We start from the raw sequence: 16,946 nt of genomic DNA on the forward strand, positions 1-16,946 counted from the left end.
ATGAGTGCAGAAAAAGGATCCGTTGTGTTTCACGTCGCCAACAAAAGTGGACGGAAAATCCAAAATCTTCACACTAACAAAGTAGCTTTAGGCTAGCATCACGTACAAGTGTCGAGCAAGACGCATGCACGGAGACAGAGAGAGGGGAAACCTACTGTCGGCTTTGTGTGTCTTGTTAAAGATGTTCTTCTCAAAGTTCTTCTGTTCCTTCATGGAGGGGTAGAGCGCGGGGTCGTAGTACTGAAACACACACACACACACACACACACACACACACACACTGAATAAATGTTGCCACTGGGTTTAATTTAGGTCTGCACTGAACACGGAGGAGTTGATACTGGAAGGAGGGGTTGAGATCTAAAATAATCCTGTTTGCTAAAAAAAAAAAAAAAAAAAAAAGAAGTATTAGGTATAAAAACAATATGGCTTATTATAACCGATAAACTGCAGTTACCATATTTGAATAGCGAGGAAGTGATGGAGAGACACTGTATACAACTCTGGTAGCATACTCTGCTTTCTGGTCTGTTTGACTCTAAATAAACATCACACAGTATGAAAGACTTGAAACTAGAGATTGAGACCATAAACTCATGTTTTCAATGTTTCACCAAAGTAAGAGAGAAGTAGAGTACTTCCCCCTTAGACTTCTATACAATTATAGAAGTCTTAAAACACTTCTACATTAGCTTCACTCGGCATAACTGGCTGGTTGAACCACAGACTGAACACACTTGTCCACAGAAAAAAGAAACTATTATACAAAAACGCATATTGGAATGGAGCCCTTCCTTACAACCCCCCTCCTTTTCATCTGGATTGTACCATTTGAAACCCCTATGGGGCTTTAAATAGTCTTTCTGTGGAATCCTTGTAATAAACACAAGCCACAGCTGTTTCTTCCCCCAGCGAGTGAAATGCTTAAAGTGCTTGTAAGATAGGGTTAATGTGCGGGTGCTTTCACCTTACCTTTGACAGAAGTCTGTTGCCATCATTGTCGAGAATGAAAAGAGCTTTCACTGTGTAGAGGGAGGGTTCCTGCAACAACAAACAGAGAGAACGTCTTCAATATTTCAGCACTGCCGAGTCACCTGAGGAAGGCTGGGAGAGGTCTCGCCTCAGCAACAGGAAAAGCATCTGACCAGCGTGTTGCCTCAACCTTAATCATAATCATCCATGTAAAGCTGACTTTTCCAGCAACACCCTGTACACACAGAAGCCGTCCAGTCTGACCAGTTCCTACAGCTGTCGGTTTAATCTGCAGACTTTTGTGCTTTTGTTTTGTCGCCCAGTTTTGTTTTATTTACCAGATGAAGAAATGCCAATAGATGTTGTCCAGTATCCGGCTCAGTCACTCACTCCTCCGGCCTTCCGTCCGTAGTGTTTTTAGACCCGAGACAAAGTTCTGTTATGCACTGACTAGCATAGATTCACAGTCAGAGTGTATCACAGAACTTAGACCAGGAACTTCCAAGACATCCACCGTACAATTTTCCCAGCTTGCATCATGGTTTACAGGAGGAGGAAGATGACGATGAGGATGAAGACAACATATTTTTATCAACCACCTTTTGTTTCAGGCAACATACTGGTCTGATAATTGCTCCTCTGGGTCTCCATGGGTGTAAAATCACTTACACAAAAGATAAATAGTAATTTTGTGATCTTCATTCATAAAGTAACTCTGTTATTTCAGACGTTGGTCAAATGTGGACTGAGCTTTGACAAAGGCATTTTGACACTGAGGTCCACAGAATATAGTTAGATAGGACTTTGAACCCTGAGTAAGGCGTTCAACACCGCGTTCAAGAATTTTTTGACTATGATGCTTTAAGTTGAACTATAGTGATTGCTAAAAGCTTAAAGGTTTGATTATTTCCAAGCTCCATCAATAATAATAACCCCAAACACAATATATTATGTTTTTCTTTGACAGGCAGTCTTCCCTGCTGGAATTTCACTGACATGCTATGATGCAACTTGCCCCGTCAACCTCCTACTCCCACCGTCCCCTGGTCTCCCAAGTAACCAATAATTGGACAATATATAAACATAGAGTATTCAATAGTCTTTTGATCAAGTGTGGTCGACCACAGACCATAGAACTTGTTTTACTCTTCACTTTCAATGGCTGGTATAATAGCTTGCTAGTTTGGTCAAGTGCGCAACAGTCACACCTCAGCAGTTAGTACTAGATTGTGGTAGTTAGCGGCGTGCAACAGGTTATAATAGTGAACACTGTACTTTATAACTCAACGAAGTTTGAACTTCCAAACCACTGGTGCAACCAGCTTCTGATCCGGGCCCTGCCCTGTCCTCGGGGGAACAGCTCTTCACATGGGACCATGAACACACCTCCCCACTAAAGTGACTTCCTCAGGATCAACAGCTCGATGGCTAACATAGCAATGCAAACGGCATATTGTAAAGGTCGGGAATAGCCGTGAGAATAAGAGGGGATTGTCTATTGTGGAGGTTTGAGACCAAATAAGTGGAGGTGAAAGCTTATTTGACAAACTGCAAGTCTCTGGCTCAACATGGCAACCTAAATGCCTAAAATGTCAAACAACAAAGTGGCTGTTCGGTTTAAACATCCTGATTTTCTCTGGAGTGTGAGGTTTATAAGTGGGTCACGGATTAAGACAAAAGCAGAAGACCAATTTAGACGTCTTGAGACAGTTGACAAAGCTTCTGGCTAATTTGGACTTGAACTTGGCAGTTGTCATAACTGCAAATCAGATTAATTTTGTATGTTTAACACATTATTCACACAACATACAAACCGGACATTTTCAACGTATTTAGCTGATACCGTGATCCAGAATAAGTGACAGTAGCTTAGGAGGTGCTCACCGACCGGTTTCATATTTCACTCTCAAACAACAGTCTCCATAGAAGCATATTACATGAGGCATTGAAAAGACTTTCAGACGGACATTTTTTGCTTCCATCTGCTTGCTAAACAACACAAAACAAAGACAACACATTATTTTTCCGGAGAGAATGGAGAGAGAGAGAGAATACACTTGCTCGCCTTCCTTTCGATGAGTTTGATGAGAAGATGGCCACTCTTCGGACATCGACCAAAAATTATGTGGTTCTGATGTATCCAGCAGCTATCCTGGCTATGACTTCCTCGTCTCCTTGTAGCATCTTGAGATTGCCAGAATTGAGTTGGAGTTGAGCCAGGAAGTCTGCAACCGGACTGATGTCTGCATTTGTATGGAACGTTTGTTTTGTAGAGACTATTGGTCAATACTCCTCGGACTATACGAACAAAGACCAGAACGCTTACGATACCAAAAGCTTGTCTCATTGCCTACAAATTGTGCATTTCATCCGTAGATATCTGCTTATAGACAGTTTATACCCCTCTTCTGTTTGAATATTAATGTATAGCTTAAGCCTGCAGCCAATAAGCTTTATTTAGCACAAAGGCTGGAAACCAGGACTGATTGAACACACAACATTAATTAGTGAGCTTTAGTTGGTGGATTTACTTACCTTTGGACCGAGCGAGGCTAGACATTTCCCCCCACTTCCAGTCTTTGTGTTAAGCTAAGCTAACCAACTACTAGCTACTAACAGACATGAGATGAATCGTGTCGATCTTCTTGTCTCTTTGCAAGAAAGCAACAAGAGTATATCCAACATTAATTAACATTTCAAACTTTAAGGACTACAATGGAGATGATTCATGCGATGACTCAACTGTTTTTTTGTTTGATTTCCTGTGAATTTTTCATAATAACTGCAAATGAATACAACACTTTGTACCAAATTACTTGGATAACGTTGTTTGCTGATTTTCCCACCAGCGTGAATGCAGCATTATTGTTGCTAACAAACATGAAAACCTCTAAAGAATCCTCACAACTGGATTGACTCCAAATCAAATTCAATTTGACCATTTTCTGTCGATGCACGTAATGAAAGTGATTCATGAGGACATGAACGTCTTTGTAAAGGATCTTAATGATCTTCCTTATACATGATCTTGCTTTTGGATATTGCTTGCCTCAAACAAACTGCATGTCACAATTTTATGTCCCACACCGCTGCAGCAGTGTAGTCATGGTTTTCCTCTATTTTTGTTTTGATTTATTACTTTTTAATTCAGTCTCCAAGCTTTTTTATGGCTCCCTTTCCTTTTATGTTTTATTTCATTTTCTTATTTAATGTATTACACTTCTTTCCGTCAGTATTGGCTTTTTTTCCTTTTTTTTTTACTGGAAAACACTGACCTGTGATCTGTGTGAATCAAAGAAATCGGTGGTTTGCACCAATCTTTATATTACTCACCACCTTAGCATAATTGATCAGAAAGCATGCAGGATTTGACAAGACTTAAGATGCGTTTATAGACAACTGGGAACTCGAACATCTCCGACCAAGAAAACATAACGCCACTCCGTCTCAGTTTCTGAATCCACCTCTCCCGACCTCGCGAAGAAGCAGATGTCTGACGTCACACAACTGAAGCGTAGGCTGTGAAACGGTAAACCAACATAAAGTTTGTTTACCTGCAAAAAAACTATACAGACCATCGTGAAACCTGTCCTGCATATAAATTCAACACAAATACTTCGAGTACACTCGCCAAAGACACATCAGTTTGTCTCGAGCATCTAAAACACTTGCAATTCGATAGTTGGACATTTTCCACTAGGAAATCCCGACCTCCAACTTTCACCTCAACGCAGCATTAGAAACCACAAACAAAGTCTACAATAGACTTACAACAGGGTGTCTTGACCTTTTTTTCAACTTTATGGACTTCTTTTAAAACTTTAACTTATTGGAGTATTTGTAATTGGTCGAGTATTGAGAGCATTGAGTTATATAGCTCATCGTGTTATTTCTTGCAAAAGTGGAAAAGCAAGTCGAGTTTTACTCCGTAAGCTACGATGAAGTACTGTTAAATAGTTTTATCTTCACCATGTATCATATTTGTAAAATATGTTAAACGAACATCTGTAGTTGTCAGTGAACTATGAGTATTATGATGGATGTACGCCAGTAGAGTACGGTACTTTAAGGTAAATTAAAATACACAAGTACAATGGAGGTACTCGAAAAAAGAAAAAAACAACTTTACAGTAATCGAGTAAATGTACTTAGTTACTTCACAGCACTGAAAGAGAGGGTGGGTCATAATGGAGAGAGAGAGAGAGAGAGAGAGAGAGAGAGAGAGAGAGAGAGAGAGAGAGACTGAATAAATAGTGCGCAAGGCAAGGGGGGGAGAGAGAGAACGGTGGACGTGGCACCTACTCTGCTCTACACGTCAACCGATTTGTGCACAGAGCGCTCCGCACAAAGCGGACATTTAAACACGCACGCACGCGTGCACGCACACCCTGCCCCTTGACCGGTCCCGCAGTGGGAGCGCAGTCTTTAGGCTCAAAGTTGCGCCTGTTGCGCTTCGCGTGGAAAAGAGAAGTGCTGACAGCTGACGGCTCAGCCGGTCGGCTCACACAGAGTTAAGTTATCGCCCGACCGAGTTGTCCCGCCACCACCGTAGCCGACCAGTTGTTGAAATAAAGAAGAAAACATCAAATAAAAAAAAACTGTCTTTTAGACGCGCTGTCATGCACGTGAAACGCTGCCGCGATCAGATCGGGCCTGTGCGCGCGTCCGCCATCGCGTAACATGATCGGGATTGCGCTCGCGTTCCGTGTATTTAAAGAGTGAATCAAACCCCCGCTCCTGATTTATGAGCGATCTTCCCCGATCCCTCTCTCCATCTCTCCCCCATCCGCCCCCTCTCTCTGTCTCCAGTATCTTGCACCTCAGAAATTGGCATAATGCAACAAATGGTGCCGTGCGCTAAAAAAGCAGCGCGCACACACACACACACACACACACACACACACACACACACACACACACACACACACACACACACACACACACACACACACACACACACACACACACATATAACTCACATATATACTTGGCAGAGGGACCCGAACAGACCCCTGTTTGGACCCCGAAACTAAAGGTGCAACGGCGTGGAGGCTCACCAGAGTTGCGTAGTCCATCGCCGCCGCCGTGCTGCTCGCTGTGTTGACGTGGACAGCTCTGAGCTGTCACACAGAGTGCGCCGCTCACATTTTTTTTTCTTCTTACGCAGCCGCCCGCGCGCGATCCCGACATCAGCAGCAGCCAACCGGATAAAAGCCACAGGAGCACGAGTCCACGCAGAGCCTCAACGCGCGCTCCCGACAGACATTTTTTTCTCTCCCCTTTTCCTTCTCTCGCTCTCTGGCCTTTCACAATAAGAGCCTTTGTGCTGCTCCCTTTTCCGGAGGCAGTCGTGACGTCCACAGCTCGCCGTGTGTCCGTGGCGTTCAGATTACAGCGTGAGGCGAAGACATTCTGCGTTGGAGATGTATATTATGTATTTATAGACAAACAGTGCAGCCAAAACCTTATGTTGGCAAGCCACACATTAAGTGACCTCAACCTGGGCACTGTTTAGTTGTGATTCAATCTCACCTTCATTTATATGAAATACTCATTGGCGTCCCCAAACACTAACACAACTTTGTTGGCTTAATCCCGAACGATAATGCAACAAGGTTGTGTTCGTGTTTTCAAAAAATCTACATATTTGAAGGGAATTCGTTTTTGCGTGCGAAGACCACAGACAGCAAGAGAGGTCAGAGTTATTGAGATAGGCCGACTAACACATTGTTGGCGTTGGTCTTGACGTTGGACTTGTTGACAGCGAGGAGAATATTGATATTGTTTGAATTAAAAATAAAATAATCTTCACAATACAAAATACTAATAATAGCATGTGTTTGTCTCCTCATTCAGCTGTTTTTTGTTAGCTGAAAAAGACGATTTACAATAACCACCGCATTCATTGGAAGGGGGAGGGGGGGCGGGGGAGGGGGGGGGGGGGGCAACTCAGGTCCCTGTCTGTGTGCACTGCATGGGGTGTGGGGTGTTTCTTACATTGGTTATTTTGTAAGTCCAGTTCATGTTCACACTCATCTGTACTTGACTGGAGAGTGATGATGGTTACAAATGTGCTCCTTGACAGTAGATGGATTTTCTCACCATCATTTAGGAAGTCTATTTATTTATGTCTTATTTCCTGTATCATGATCCAAATACCACATTCTCTAATTACAACCTTAAGTCAGGTATGCTCACTGACAAATCTACAGAGCTCCTGCAGACATTTCATAAGGCATTCTGTTCCGGGATGCCTGCTGGGTTTCACTGAGCTGGTCTGCTGTCATTTTGAAAGGAAATGGGACTCCCTTCTTCGTAGTTAAGTGAATACATTTTAATACATAGCTATAGCACATATTACATATTTAGAGAGCTTTCATTTTGAAGTTCCATATCAGAATGTGTGCTGTTTGAGTGATTTTTTGAGGTGGTTTAAATCACAAATGTATCGTTTAGAATTAAATTTAACGAATTATTCCCAAATGTATCGTTTATAATTCAGTTTAACGAATTATGTATTTTTCTCTTTATTTACTAACAAATCCATTCATTTATTTATTTATATATTTTTTATTTTTGGGGGGCTTGAATTTGCGTGTCGCACTTGATGAGCCGATGAGTGAGTGATAGTTAATTCAGTAATAGTGCCGCCCTCCTTTGCTCACGCTCCCTTCCCCCGCCGTGCATTCTGGGAAGCCGAGTTTACTACCGCCGAGGCAAGATGGCAGGCGTGCAGCCGCCACCCCTCCGGAGCCTGGATGATTTCCTCCTGGGCTCGGCCCGGTTCGCCGTGCCCGACGTGCGCGACCTGGACCGCTGGAACAACCGCATCATCAACAACCTGCTGTACTACCAGAGCAACTACCTGGTGTCGGCGCTGGGCCTCCTGCTCCTGGTGGGGTGAGTTCCATTCTACTGACGTGGTCACCCCTCCTCACCCTCCACGTCTCTCTCGTAACGAGCATACCGGACGCCCAGTAAACAGTGTGACGTTCTCCTCCGAAATGACACGTGAACGCACCGTTTAGTGGATAAGAGACCAGGCTGAAGGCGGCAGCAGGCTCGCCTTTGTTCATATAGCATGTGCTCCCCTCTGGAGAGGAATCTGCTGAGTGTCTGTTAAACAGAAGATTGTACTACAGTAGCTTGATACCACTGTGTAGAAATACTCATTCAAATGTTTACCAAAGTAAAAGTACACAGTATTGGCATCTACGTAAATATACTGAAAAAAAAAAAGTAAATTTAGTCATACTGCAGAATGCTCATTTTTACTTTACAGAATGATATATATATATATATATATATATATATATATATATATATATATATATTGTTGTGTTATAATTATTGATGCATTGTGTTCATCCCTTTAATGTGCTAGCTGGTACAGATGGGGAATACATTCTAGTGTATTGTGTGTGTACTGCAGGGTGGATCTCACCAAGAGGTCCACCCTGAGGGCTCAGCAATGTTTTGTTGTTATACATAATGACACGCCATTGTTTATTTGTTGAATTATGTACTGTGCTCATAATCTGAACCTGCAAAGTAACAACGGTTATCAAATACATGTAGCGCAGCCAAAATTTCAATATTTGTTTCTGGAAATGTAAAGTAGCATTAAACGGAAATGCTCAAGTTAAGTGTACATGCAAAGTATACTTAAGTACACTACGTGAGTGAATGTACCACTGTCTTTAAACTTAAAGCATTATATCTACTGACCACAATGGGGGAAATCCTCTGGTTGTATAGAAGTCTATGAGAAAATTACTCTACTTCTCTCTTGATTTCTTTCCTCAGTAAACATGCGTTTATGGTCTTACTCTCTAGTTTCAAGTCTTCTACAATACAGTATGAATTTCATATTGTAAGTTATGGTCTATTTAGCATCAAATAGACCACAAAGCAGATTTTGCTTAGTGTGATTGACATGTTGGTACCAGAGTACATGGCATCGCTCCTCCTCATTCCAAATATGGTCACTTTTGTTCACTGGTTGCAAAAAGACAAGATGGCTGGCTTATCGGCGCAGTGCAAGAAGATGATATCAGGCTTCGATGCTTTAGGTCTTTATGTGGGATTTGTTGACAATAAGAAACAAAATTAAAAAATTTTAGCACCCCCTCTCTGTCTGCAAAAATGTCACTGCGCTCCTGCATGTTGGTAAAAGTGTCTTTTTTTTCTCCCTCAGGTATTTCCATCCCTTACAGCTGCTCGTTGGGGCGACGGTGGTCACCTTGCTGTTCATGGGCTTTGTCTGGGTCGCCGAGAACCAAGCTCCCGTTCGCCGCTTCCGCAGAAACCATCCCACGATCTCTGTGTTGGCCATTCTCTTGGCCAGTTACCTCTTTGTGTCGGTGCTGGGAGGTGTGGCCGTGTTCCTGTTTGGGATTGCCTTCCCTGTACTGAGTAAGACAGGAACACACGCATACATAAACACATCGCACCACACCAAAGCAGGAACGCAAGTTTACTCTCCAAACATCAAATCAGATTTCATCAGCCCAGTTTTCATTGGCTTTTGCTTTGCAGTTGTTTCCATTGTTGCTCATCAATTTTGTAAAATAATTAATAAGTAAAAGTAGTGTTTCTTTCTCTGTTAGAGAAGAGAAACCACCTATACACATCCTTTCAGCCAGGTTCATGTCCTATGTGAAAAGAGGTTTAATTCAAAGGACATCTCTAATATAAACCTGGTTCTTACTGCAGTTGAGGTAAATGCAAATTTGAGAAATGATGGTAACTTGAGTAACCCTTATCGGCAGTAATAAACGACCATTTACCCCTCTGTGTCTGTCGCAGTGGTTCTGGTCCATGCATCGGTGAGGCTGCGCAGCCTGAAGAACAAGCTGGAGAACAAGCTGGAGAGCATCGGCCTGAAGAGGACACCCATGGGACTCCTGTTGGAGGCCCTGGGACAGGAACAGGAGGCCGGATCCTAGAGGGGAAAGAGGAAGAAGAGATGTCTGGCGGTTGATGAGATGGAGAATGGGGAAAGCAGAGGAAAACCAGGAGGGGAGGAGGAGATAATTACTACAGGGGAGGAGGAAGAAACGAAGGAGAGTCAGGAACAAATGAACTAACCGGATACCTGGGAAACGGACTGATGAAAAGGTTGGAAGTCATTGTGACAAACAAAATGATGGAATCATCACCGCCGACCTGCTTTTGCACTAGAAGCGCACATTGTGGTGTTTCATTTATGTCGACATGATACATTTCTGTGTGTGCTTTAAGTGTGCTGTTTTGTAGCCATCCGGGCATATTTCCAGTGAGCCCTGGTATCCTTAAGTATCTACACTTTGACTTGTGCTCTTTTTTAATTTATTTTTATGTTGTATTATTCTCACCTACAAGCAAAAAGTATTGGTCCTGTGCCAAGAGATGTGGTAATTGTAGTCGTACTCATGAGCCTTTTCATACTCTCCCTGTAAATATCAGTGATCGAATGACTTATTTAAAATGGTCCCATTCAGCAGAGCAGATGGAGGCGATGCCGAAACTATCAAATGAGTTCCTTTTAATCATTTAGTGAGTGACTTAAATACGATGCAGTTAGAAAGAAACAGGAGATATGAAGAACAAATCATAGTCTGAGACTCTTTGTCCAGCATAATAGTTGGTTGGTCCAGGACCAAAAGAAGGATATGTGAAGGAACCTCATGAGTCATTTCAGTTCTTCCCCCCACAGCGCTGCGTAAACAGCCCTCCACCGCTGCTCTCCCATGTGCTGGCAGTGAAGCTCCACTGGAGCAAATGAAGGACCTTGAACGGACCCCTAATTCCTTTTATGACTTAAATCCTTGTTACCATGGACAACCACTCGCCAAGTTTGTTGGTTGCTCTGCCAACACGTCTTCTTTTCCTTGTAATTCACTATCAGCCTTTAGCCACGCTGGCGATGCTGGTCAATCTTTCCACCAGTTGGGTCCCAACTGAAATATCTCCAGAAATATTGGATGGACTGAAATGGAATTTGGTTGCAGTAATGTTTGCTGCCCCGAGGGAGAAGCCTACTGAAGAGATCTGATCCTCTGACTTGTCCTCCATTACCATTAGTTCAGAGTTTTTTAATTGTCCAATGAAGAATGTCAACATGTAATAGATGGACTGGAAAAAAAACGAAAAAGTTTTGTAAGATCATCAGGCCGTGCTTTAGGAATATACTGACATGCAAAACTACAACGGTGAACATGCTGAACAATGTAGCTAACTAATGTTCAATATGTTAGCATTGTCATTGCACCATATTAGCGTTCTGGCGTTAGCTCAAAATAAAATGTTGGCATTGTGTGTTTTCTGCAAACCAGAATACGTTGAATGTTGATGTTCCTGACCTAAAAATGTGCTTCATATTAATATTTCGGCATACGCGTATGCCAACATGACCGCTAGTGTCGACTTTACTTATATGAAACTGCATTCTTAATGAAGGCAACGACACTACTTTTACGTTTCTTTTAGTAAAAGATTTTTAGTCGTACCCCTCCAACCCCCAACCTCATCTCGATCCAGTCCGTGAACCTTGACAAAATATATTTCCGAAAAGCCAAATGCGAATGTGATCAGGGAGAAAAAAAATATTCCCTCGAAAACTTTATTGACAATGCAGCTTCATGGAATGGGAAGGTCATTTTATTTGGAAACCAGGCTGAAATACAGCCCAGTGCCACTATCATGGTGGAAGACTTTTAATGTTGTTATTTATTAATTATTGTTTATACATAATAAATAGTGACTAAAGAGTCTACATTGACCACCAACAGCGTCCCAATGCTCCCTGCTTTGTAGACATTATGTAGAACTGCTGTTTTTTGAAGAAAGATTAAAAACGATACACCCTTGTGTTGTTTTTAGCTATGAACATTTAGAAGAAATTACTATTCATGAAGGGTTTATAGCTTATGATTTCAGAAAGCTGAGTGAAGGTATTTGACTAGTTTAACTTGTGTGCTACAGCTGCCGGTTGTGGGGATTATGCATTGTATTGCTTTGGTTGAACCAAACATAAAGACAAGTGTTCCTGTATGTGTAACATTTCTCTGCATTCCTGTATTACTTCAGTATTATTATTCAACAGAATATTTTGTGTTTAATGCAAGTTTGTGAAATTGCCTGCAAAAAAATGCTTTCACAACTCTAACATGGGCAAGCATTTATTAAGATGTGAGGATGCCGGCCTTTTTGTGTGTATTTTCCATTATTAATCATATTGCTGACGGTACACATTTTGTCTTTTATTTCCTAATTGTGCTTTCTGTGCCATTGTAGTTGTCCTGTGCTGTTATGCTTTCGACATTTAACTGTTGGACTCATCCAGAACACAGCAGGGATCATCTTTGGAAGTCCACAATCAGCCAAGGAGCTATCGCCCGTATTCCTGGATGGAATTACAATTAGTGTATTACATTTGATAAACCTTTTCATGCATCGTCAACATCTAATGGCCTGCAAAGGTTGCATGATCAATCACCCCAGTCAGATGCAGCATACCTGTTTGTGGCCTATGGAGGCAGGATTCTACAGACACCATTTTGAACGTCTGATGAAAAAGCTGTTGAACATATGTTTCATAACAGCCATAGATGCTTATCTATGTCTAAATGGCATCCATGCCCGCTACGACCGCATACACGGAGCTGCAGAAATGCTTCTGCATGAACTGAAAATTGTTAATGCTGAAGAAATAACCACAATGTATCATGACCTGATTGATGAGTATGGTGTCCAAAATGACTCTCTGGAGGGAATTCAAAAGAGATAATGTGTATAGTTTTTGTTGACATGCATAGATGATTGCTAAATATTCATGGGTCCGGTGTCTGGCTAATAAAACAGGCCCATCTTTAACTAATACATTTAAAGACATTCTAAACGGAGGTTGCATACCTTTAAAATTACAAACAGACTAAGGTACAAAGTTTTACATTAATACATTTAAGCAGCTCATTAGGCAGAATAAAATCACACATTTTTCAACACCAAATGAGACTAAAGCGTGTGTGGTGGAACGTTTTAACAGAACATACAAGACACGTATGTGGAGATATTTGTCTTCTGTTGTTATATATGTTGATGTGGTTCAAGATCTTGTTTCAGCACAATAACTCGATTCATGGATCTATAAAGATGGCTCCAGCAGAAGTCAATAGACACAGAGAAAATGGTCTTCAAGATGATCCCACGGAAGACTGTGAGTTTTAAATTTAGCTGAGGTGATACTGTTAGAATATCAAAACTAAACTTGGGACGGATCCTAAAATGTCTTGTATTGTGTTTTGTTGACAATGAGGGGTATAAAAGGAATCCTTTTAATTTTGAACACTATGACACAGAATATATGTGTATTTATGCAGATGGTCATTCATGTCCATCGAGACCATTCCAACCAACTCCAACCAATCAATTCTTTCGGAGAGGTCAATAGAGAATATTACTACATGATTCAGGCAACAGGCAGGCATTTAAAAGATAGATCGCTGGCAGTAATCCGAGGCGACTTTGGTAATGAGTACTCGCTATTTTGTTTTAATTTGGAACCTGATGAGGGGTGTTCAGGGAATGTATCATTAATTAAAACCGTAAATGTGCGATTGGTGGTACGCGTTTGAGTAGCGCCGCCCCCCTTATCTCATTATTTAGTTTTTGACTCAGTTATCGAAATATCAAATCAACAACAAGTAATGGTCGATAACTACTAAATGGCTATGAATACAATAGAGCTGACGAGTGTAGTGAGAACACAGATCTCTAATGGTACAAATTTCAGAGTAATTACCACACTACTACTACTATGGAAGACTATAGTAGTAGTAGTAGTGTCCTAGTGAAATGGTTGGGTTGGCCTGAGAGGTTTAATACATGGATCTCAGAAATATACATTATGAATGTGTGATAAAACAGGAGTGAATGTGGACATAGTATTAAAAAAAAGGAAAAACTGTGAACAGAATTTCAGTTTAAATAATTTGAGTCTCTTTTGTCCATCAGTATAAGTTGTACAAATATCCGTTGATGTTGGTTGTAAACACACACCCTTCTGATAAACATGGAGAGCGTTGGTTGGCTATTTATATCAACAAACAAAAGCATGTTTTTTTGTGATAGTTTTGGGAACCCTCCTCATTGTACCCTTTTCCCTGACGGACTAGCTAATTTTCTCAATAATTGAAAATATATCTTATTCTAGGAAACAGGTTCACAATAGCATTGCTACAACCTGTGGGCAACACTGTGTGCTTTTTCTATGTCATATACGAAAAGGAATGTCTTATGAGCAACTAGCCATGTACAGAGATAATTTAGTTAATGTGTACAAAGGTATGTTTTTTTGTAAGCAACATAAACCCCTCTGTGTGATTTGGAGATACTTGTTTCATGTGTAGAATGTGCTAAAGTAATGTAATGCAATGTGATGTGGCAATGATACGAATAAAAACATGTAAACCAATTTAATCGACAATAATCATTCATTTATTATCACATAACACACAAGATCGTCATCATCAAGAGAGAATAAATTTTTAAAAAAAAACACATTCATCGTGTCACATATACGATAATAGTGTCACGGTAAATAAAAATACACAACCAATACATTGAATGTGCAATCCATAGTGTCATAGAAAACACACAAGTAATACATTCAATGTGTCAGAGAGAATAGAAAAAAAAACATTCACTAATGGTTGTGTGTGTATGTGTGTGTGTGTGTGTGTGTGTGTGTGTGTGTGTGTGTGTGTGTGTGTGTGTGTGTGTAGAAACAAAACAAAAACAAAACACACTGTCTAGCACTATATTACAAGTTACCAGTTCTGCGCATGAGTTGTGCAATGTCCTTCTGTGTGAACATATGCTCCTGTATGTATTCATCACTGATGGCCTGTGACCGACAGAGACCTTCGACCGACTCGGTTAGCTGGCCAATGGTAGCCTACCCCGCAATCCAGCAATTTTACGGCACCTCTGACAATCACGGTCAACATCTGTATCTTGGGCATGAGACTCAGCACCTTCTAACGACAACCCCCCTTCACTCGCTTGCGCGCCAGCAGTCGTATTAGCAGCCTTAGCCACATTAGCATCATCATCAACAACATTAGCAGCATTAGCCACACTAGCATTATCACCAGCAACAACATTAGCAGCAGAATTAGCATCATCGGTAGCATCTGCAACATGAGTCTTAACCGCCATGCTAGTAGTCACTACTACATCTGATGTTTGATATTCTGTCACAAGGTGCACAGCGTCAGGTAGCCACTGTCGCCTCTCCTCCTCATGGTCAATGTCAATAACAGATGATTTTGTAGTCACAACTACTGGATTATTCACTGGGTTGGGAATGGAATGTAATTCAAACATCAGATTACGCTGACTCTGAAGCACTGCTTGCATGCACGGTATGAACTCTGTAGTCACAACTACTGGATTATTCTCTTGGTTGACCATGGCACGTAACATAAACAGAGGATTGCGCTGCTTCCGAAGCTCTGCTTTTATACGCAGTTTAACAGCATCTTTGTCATGATCACTAGGGTAATCATGCTCATTACTACTAAATGCCTGCTCTATACTGTGTCGTAACACTTTACCAGGAGGAGCCATGCTTGCACACTACTGTGTTTTTGTGTATGTGGAAACAAAACAAAACACACCACAAAGGGCTCAGCCTCTAGGCAGCCCTTTGCGATCCAATCATTACATAGAGCTGCGACTTCTTGCGACAACCCCCCTTCACTAGCTTGTGCGGCAGCTTCTTCACACCTTTGGGACGGCGAGAGAGAGAAATGAGATGAGAAAGATGAGAAGAGAGAGAGCTGACGTTAAAAAAGGAAAGAATTCACGATATAATAATAATAAAACAAAATCTTATTTCGGTACGTGGGTACGTACGTTCGGTACGTATTTCGTTTGTGGGCCAGTGGTAAGTATATTTACTCAAGTGATGCATTATTTTAAAAGTACTATTTTGAGGTACTTCCATTTTCTGTTACTTCACATTTTGTGGTTCCCGTCGGGTTTGGCCTGTGACCCCGGTCGGGCCCCTTCAGACGTCTATATGACCTGCAGTTCCACTAAAGAGACATTTCATGTGTTATGAATCTCATAATGTCACATAGAAATCAAATATCAGTCATCATCATGTTCACATGAACTATTTTATATTTCTTTCACTCCTCTAAAGAGCCTTTATCTGTCAGCGACTGCTCTCCTTTTACGTTCCAACAAGAGCTCTCTGATCTTCCTCTGCCACGTCTCAAAGTAGTTCCGCGTTCTGCTTCTACGACCCCCGAACTGAACAGTAAACTCCCTTGGAATTGTTAAAAAGGAAATTAAATACCCATCTTTATAATTTTGATTTTAATTGGGTTTCACTTTGCTGTTACCATTGTATTGTGGTCCAACAGTTTTACTTTTTTTCCTGTGACTATTGCTTTCGCTTGTTACTGTACGTCTTTGGATGAAATGTTTTATGAAGTTATTATACTATAATAAAAACACCATCCGAAACATTAAGTATTATTATGAAAAACCTAAATATTATTATCATTAATAATAATAATAATAATAATAATACATTTAATACATATAATAACCGATAATACATATTATGTAATGGAGTGATACTGGTACTTTGAGTACTTTGAGTACTTAGAGTACTGAATACCTCCTCCACCCCATAAATAGATCGCACATTATTTCTTAATCAAACACTCACACGGACTCCGCCCAACGCGCACAATCAAAACGCACGCGCACCGCGTGTTTGTGTGTGTGTGTGTGTGTGTGTGTATGTTTGTGTGTGTGTGTGTGTGTGTGTGTGTGTGTGTGTGTGTGTGTGTGTGTGTGTGTGTGTGTGTGTGTGTGTTTGTGTTTTGTTTTTGTTTCCAGGGAGGAGCGCTGCCACGTCATCAGTGGGTGTCGCTTTATATAGCCCCGCCCTCTCTGCAGGACGGGAGAACAGA

At 41.3% G+C, this 16,946-nt stretch overlaps 2 protein-coding genes across 3 annotated transcripts in view; one reads left to right on the top strand and one right to left on the bottom strand.

Moving 5' to 3' along the window:
- Positions 1 to 6,135, bottom strand: part of copz2 (COPI coat complex subunit zeta 2) — a 15,386-nt gene extending 9,251 nt beyond the window's left edge. For both annotated transcript variants that reach the window (XM_068579253.1, XM_068579251.1), the window contains exons 1-3: positions 6,030 to 6,135; positions 973 to 1,041; positions 156 to 240 (exon numbers count right to left, since the gene is read on the bottom strand). In XM_068579253.1, the coding sequence (XP_068435354.1) occupies positions 156 to 240; positions 973 to 1,041; positions 6,030 to 6,047 (172 nt within the window). In that variant the 5' untranslated portion in view covers positions 6,048 to 6,135. The remainder of the gene's footprint in view (positions 1 to 155; positions 241 to 972; positions 1,042 to 6,029) is intronic.
- A 1,543-nt stretch (positions 6,136 to 7,678) lies between these two features.
- Positions 7,679 to 12,309, top strand: praf2 (PRA1 domain family, member 2). Its single transcript, XM_068579429.1, has 3 exons — positions 7,679 to 7,872; positions 9,170 to 9,387; positions 9,781 to 12,309. The coding sequence occupies exons 1-3, from the start codon at positions 7,694 to 7,696 to the stop codon at positions 9,918 to 9,920; spliced, it is 537 nt and encodes a 178-aa protein (XP_068435530.1). The 5' UTR covers positions 7,679 to 7,693; the 3' UTR covers positions 9,921 to 12,309.
- The last annotated feature ends 4,637 nt before the right edge of the window (positions 12,310 to 16,946 follow it).

Source organism: Clinocottus analis, unplaced genomic scaffold, assembly GCF_023055335.1.
Source record: "Clinocottus analis isolate CAN_PGR_092001 unplaced genomic scaffold, fCliAna1.0.p SCAF_16, whole genome shotgun sequence".
Lineage (NCBI taxonomy): Eukaryota > Metazoa > Chordata > Actinopteri > Perciformes > Cottidae > Clinocottus > Clinocottus analis.